The sequence below is a fragment of the Bactrocera dorsalis genome, chromosome 1, assembly GCF_023373825.1.
Source record: "Bactrocera dorsalis isolate Fly_Bdor chromosome 1, ASM2337382v1, whole genome shotgun sequence".
Taxonomy (NCBI): Eukaryota; Metazoa; Arthropoda; class Insecta; order Diptera; family Tephritidae; genus Bactrocera; species Bactrocera dorsalis.
Window position 1 is genome coordinate 103,272,355 of NC_064303.1, and position 6,610 is coordinate 103,278,964.

Here is a 6,610-nt window from a genome sequence, read left to right on the forward strand (position 1 = left end):
GAAGGCAGCTTTATAAGCCCAATAACTCTGAACTATTTAGAAGGGTTAGGAATTGAAATCTATCTAGCACCACCTCAGAAAAGCGAAGTCAATGGTGCGATAGAACGTGTGCATTCCACTATTATTGAAATAATCAGATGTCTCCAAGTGGAATATCCTGATTACTCTTTTAAAGAAATTGTCAACATTGCCGTTGACAGATATAATAACACAATACATTCAGTTACGAAAAAGAAACCAGCTGATATTTTCTTTGGAAGAACACAGAGAATCAACTACCAAGGTTTAACAAACTTTAAGGAAATAGTTAATTCTGACCTTCGAAATGAAATAGCCAGAAACCAAAAAAATACACTAAATTATCACAACAAAAATAGGTCAAAAATAAGGAATTACGAACCTGGTGATACTATATTTAAAAAGAACAAACAAATTAAAGGGAAAACGAAACCCATTTTTAAAAAAGAAACTGTCGCTAAAGACAATACCGTCACAATAACTACTAAAGATAACAGAAAGATTCATAAATCACATTTAAAAAACTAACTGACATTTACTCTTTAAACTCTTACCTTACTGGACAACTGCAACAGTGGACACCTACGAATATGACAGCCCACTCGTGACGATCAAACAAAGACTAGGAAAGATTACAAAAGGGACATATAAAATTATCCACACTATCGACTTGGACGACTACGAAAAAATTACCAACGACGTTAGACTTACTATATACCAAGAAATTAGTAAAACAAATATTTTATTTCCACAACTAAAACATCAACTTTCCGAGATAGACAGCTTTCAGTAGCCAATAATTCTTAATCAGCGAGACGCTGATGCTTAAGAAGGGGGGAGTTATCACAGCTAGCATAGCAGTTATCACAGGTAGCATAGCTAACGAAATATACAACAACAAAGTTGTCGTAGCTAGCAAAATACGAGTATACTGACGAGAATGTTGCTCAATAAAGTTAAATTCCAAAAATTACAACAACAGCACATTTCGTCGGCACTAAACCAGAGCGGAAGTCGTGCCACCGCAATGTAAGCCGTTTCTTGAACAAACTGAGGTTTACTGTTTCGCTATATTATTGCTTACGTTAGCATTATAAAGTATATAGAATTAAGTACTAGTAAGTAAGAATTCGTACATATGTAAGTTTATAGTAATAAGCAAAAATTTTGTATAAAAAGAAATGTATTGAATAAAATAATTTGGAGTTCAACTTGACAATTCAAATGAGCGTGTCTTTATTATTTGGTGGCAACTATTAACTTTTATGTATTTATTGTGTGATTAATTTGATTACAGTTTGAGTATAATTTTATTGTTGTATCCAGTTAGCTTGTGTTGAGATATTGTCACGATAAACTTCGATAATTATGCTTATGACATACAGATGAGGAGTTAAGGTTTCATATAAGCGCATATATGAGAAAAAGGTTCATATTTACATAGATTTACCGCAAAAGTGCTGTTATAAAGTGTTGCTGTGGGGAAATTATTGAGAGTTATTATAACATCTCAAATTTTGATATTGCAAGTAGACATACCTCGTCTTCAATGTGTTTCGCTTTAAAGCGACACTTTTGTAGGTAAAAGTATGATAGTTCAATATCCTTCAGAGCAGGGTTGCATTGTGCCACTATGTTTTCTATCCCCTTTTCTTATTTTTCCGGTACCTTGACTCTCGATTCTTCCGGTTTTCTGGCGCTTGCAGAAATTTATTAGCGCTTGTGCGTAGATAAAGTCGAGCTTCGGTCACTACATCACACACACTCACTCATTAACAGTTCTTCCTCCGTCGCGGCGGATGGAATGTGAGACAAACCACCGTTTTACAACCAACATCATCTTTTCGTTGCACCACATTGTCACAATCACATTCGCTTTCATAGCCGCGATCGCCTTGAGTGGTGCTGCTGCAACAATCCATATTGGACGGGGGCATTTCCGAAATATTCGAAAATTGCGAGAGCATATCCGAAATGTCTGTAAAACAATCCGACTGCGTTTGTTGTGGACTTAGATATTGGCGTTGTTGCGGATATTGATATGAGAGATTTACGGTATTACAGCAACACTCCTGTTTTGGTTGTCTACGCGCGGGCGCTTGTGTTCTCCCGCATGGTTGACACGTGGGATAACGTTGGCGCTGCGAACTGCGACTTGAATTACCACGTCGCCTATTATTTCGACATGGACAACTACTTCTACATCCCATTACTCAACGTGCCGCTGGTGCATTCGGAAGTTTTGCTGTTTTAAGGCTGATTTGTGGAAAAAACGGGAGATTTTTTTAAACAAACAAAATTTTGAAGCGTTTTATTATTGTATACAAAAAATATGTTAAGCAACGAAAAGAAAACAAAAAAGTGAAATTTTGAATATAAAAATTCAGAGACATTTCATTGGTTTTGTTTTGCTCTAAGAGTGTCAAAAAGAAAGTTCACCACAATGTCGCAGAAGACAGAGTAATTTGCCTGAGGTATTTAACCCTATATTGCAGCGATGGAAAATTACAACTACTAATGAAAAAAGACGCTGAGTATAATTTTTGCCAACACTAACTTCCGATCGTTCAATTTCTATGGCAGCTACATATTTAAGTGGGCCAATATCGGTGGTTTCACCAAATGTCCAGCTTCTTGTAGAGAAACGCCGATGTGCAAAATTTCAGATGAATATCTCTGAGGGATTGGTGCTCATATATACAAATAGACGAAAAATGCTGAGCATTTTGACTACAACTGGCAGTGTGGAATGGACACACTAACCACCTTGGTAGGGTTCGAGGCCTATCTAAAACCTCTGGCATACTTTGGGTTGCAATGCAACTCCACATTCTGCTGACAAAGTGTCAGTACTTCCCGCGTTCGGGTTTTAACCACAACCACCACGATACTCCCCAACTGGCCAGTCCGCATTAGCAGGTTGGAGCGAAGTCCACGTGCTCCTGTTCACCGTGGTACCAGCATTAAGTCTCCAGTCAGACTTCGTAGACCAAACTACTACCCATAGCCTCCATTCCGCTCTGGCCTGGTTTTTAGGGATTGGACCTCATACACTCTTTACACGCACATAACATTCATACTAGAAGCAAACCCTTATAATCTGTTAAACGCCTTCGCCGCCTGAGAAATTCGTGCGCAAACGATCCTAACTGATCGGCTACCCGAACTAGTGGAGATCATACCGCTAACATCCAAGCTTCGTCAGTCCAGCACCTAATCCCTAAACCCCCTAGACCCTTAATGTCCGAGTACATCAGGCATTTAGTAATTACATGAAGCCAGTCCTCGGTCCGTGCCATCACAAAAACACTCTGACCATCAGATAGGTGCCTCTGATGAAAAACTGCCCATGCCCCGTAAGCAGAAAGAACTAGACTCAGACAAAATCTGAAGTCTGAGTTACTCTCAACAAACCTAACGTCTCGGATGTACTAGTAAGTTACTCGACGGACAACTCTCAATGTGTTTTTACGTGAGTATCTGCCTACGAAGGCTCAAATCCACGGCGTTTTCTATTTCTAGAAACACGTAGATCAGTATAATGCGCGATCAACGCCCCAAAGCATAAGTGCATGCACAACACCTATACCTTGGTTCCAATCGGTTCGGGTGAAAACCAAAGGAAACACCCTAGCCACCTTGGTCGGGTTCGAGGCCCATCTAAAACCTCTGCCGTACTCTGGGTCCGGCACCCGGCCGCAGTGCGACTCCACATTGGACAAAAGCCCTTCCTGCATTTAGGTTTAAACCACAGCCACCACGAATCTCCCCAAGGGGCCAAAAACCCAATGAGCAGATTGGAGTTACCTCCAAGGGCTGACTGCTCCCCGTGGTACCATGTTTTAGTCTTTGGTGTGACCTGTAGACCACAGTGTTACCTGTGACCTACTGCCAGTCGGGGACCCCAAGAATTCCTAGGAATTCCTAAGGACCCGGCTGTATGAATCGTAAACGAAAACACGGTCGAAAACCAGGAATAAAACTATATGTATATTGTGTAAAACAACCACGTTTTACGATGAATGCTATAGCACTATATCTGACACGGACTATGCTGACTATCAAGGCAAGCCCAGAATGTCAGACACAGTGCATGCGGGATTTTCGTCGCCTTTTACGACAGGCATGCCTTACCGCGGGAATATTCTTTTCCCAACCCCGCAGGGAAGTTACTCGACGGACAGATGGACATGGCTAAATTGACTCAGACTAAGAAACAAAATTTGTTTACTCACTTTCTTCTTTACATATTAGGAGTGTCTTCAAAGCACCAAATACATATATATTTTGTGAAAGTTTTGTGCGCCTACTGCTGGCCGCACCCATCATCGGCCCGACAAACAGGCAGTTCGTAAGTTATATTTCGGATTTCGACTTCACGACCACAAGGGCAACACAACAGAGATGGATTATTTGCAGTGCGAGGTTTCTTTTGTGCTTTACCACTATGAGGAGCAGTCTCAACACTTCGTTGACTTTCGACTTTACTAGACGGCGCAGGAGCACATTCGCTTTGTTTTTGTTGCGTTCGTGTAGCATTAGCATTCAGAGTTGCTGCACTTGGAGGCACCGATGCTTTACTGCGCTCGCAACAACAATTATCTGCGCGCTGTGGCGGTGAGCCGCGGGCGGCACTTGTGCCGGGTTTACCAGCGGAGAGACTGCCTTTTTGTTCAGCCGGGTAATGATAGCTCTTACTCTCGCTCTTACTTCGATCTCTGTTTTGTTTGCCCCTTTTTTCCCTTTTTCGTTGCTTGCACTGACAACATTTTCGGCCCCTGCCACGCGGCAGTTTATACGAGCGCAATAAGCATTTGGCGATTTGTTCCTGGTCTCCGCTTGCGCATTGACACGCGCAACAGGGATTGGGTGTATAAAGATGTTGTAGTCCGTTGGCCTTTGGCGCCTCCTGGCGACAGCAGGGACAAAACGCTATCGGCGGAATTTCGACCTCTTTGGACTTGCACTTAACTCTCGCACAACCACAATTGGGGCATTGCGCACAGCAGCAGGGATAGATTTGGCAGCAAAAGTCGCACTGTACGTAGCAAATGCCGCTGGTAGAGAGCGTAAATTCTGGATAAGTGGGACAACACTCTGGATAGCAATAGTAGCAAGGATCATTATTTTTCTGTCTTCGCCTGCTATGATGACGTCTTCTGCTGTTGCAACAGCTGGTTTTGGCACAGGCCGCTCTGCAGCGAGGTCGACTTTCTCCGCTGCCCATCGGAGTTGATCATGACACGAATTGTGGGCTACCTGCGCCGATCGGTGGCGGATGGTGTGTAGTACAAATAATTGTATTTTTTATTTAAAACATTAATTTTGACGAGACACACACGTTTCAAATTTTCAATAATTACTTTCAAAAAATATGTAAAATATTTTGACAGCACTTCTTCGAGTGAATTGATAATTTTGGGTTTGAGTTTAATGTAGTGCATGGCGAACAGTTTACAATAATTTTACCGGATTATTCAAAATTGCAGTCATGTAAGCATTCAAGTTAGTTTTATATACCCAAATCATCGGTGAGTAACCGAATGTGTGCTGCATTAGCATACCCTCAGGCGCAATTGTTATTCAAAGTATTATTCTGTGAGATTTGGTTGGCTCGCAGTTTCAACAATGTTTTCATGCGCCACATTTTCGTATGTCCACACTTGTACCAGCAGCTTGTGGACCGTAAGAAGAGTTTGGCTTGCCACAGTGCGAACAATACTCTTCGTTTTTTGGAAACGTTTTGCCACAGCGAGCACACGTTACTTGTGGTCCGGCGGAATTTTTACACATACAAGTCTTCCTGATGTTGTCTCGAGTTTGTGGCACATTTTCTTGAGCTCGATGCCTCTCGCTATCTCTTGCTTGATCCTTATCAATGCAACATCCCATCACTTTGCTGAAAATTTTGAAAGTTTAAAGAATTTTAATTTTGAAAAAAAAAATGATAATATTAACATATTTTTCAAAAGGATGTCGAAGGAAACAATAAGACAGTTTAAACAAAATGAAGTTTAAAGGAGCGTAAAAGGCAATACGAGATCTACTAGACGAGTTTTTAATGAAGTAGAAAGAAGAGAAGAAAGACGAGAAATGGAACAGAAAGCCCCATATTCGGAAAATAGGCGAAGAATGTTCAGCAGGCATTAAGCTCCTTGTACTTTCTGGCTGATTTTAACAATAATTGTAATCCGAATGTAATCAAGATCTCTTCGCTGAAGGCTGCGCGGCAAAATCTGTGCGGCTAACCCGTCTTCTGGAAAAACTCGGTGGATAATGGTGATTTGGCAAGCACCTCTACATGATGTCATTTGGTGCCGGCTTATGCTATCCAGTAGCAGCATAAGGCAGCCTTTTAAGCTACCGGACCACTGCAGTATATTTCAAGCAGAGGTCTTTGTTACTAAGCCGTGGAGCTAGCGGAGAAGGAGCAGACCGAGTCAACATCTACGTAGACAGTCAAGCAACAATCAACGCAACAGTGGAAAATATAGCCGTCTCAAAGGTCTTAAAGGCTTTGAGGGCAATGAGATAGTAGACGAGATTGCCAAGAGACCTTCTTTCTTTCTCAGAATTTTTAGCTGTCACTTTC

General features: G+C 41.5%; 1 protein-coding gene across 1 annotated transcript; it reads right to left on the bottom strand.

Annotated features, from left to right (window-relative positions):
- Positions 1-4,259: 4,259 nt before the first annotated feature.
- Positions 4,260-5,978, bottom strand: LOC105231223 (uncharacterized). Its single transcript, XM_049446466.1, has one exon. The coding sequence runs from the start codon at positions 5,243-5,245 to the stop codon at positions 4,325-4,327; it is 921 nt and encodes a 306-aa protein (XP_049302423.1). The 5' UTR covers positions 5,246-5,978; the 3' UTR covers positions 4,260-4,324.
- Between the last annotated feature and the right edge of the window lie 632 nt (positions 5,979-6,610).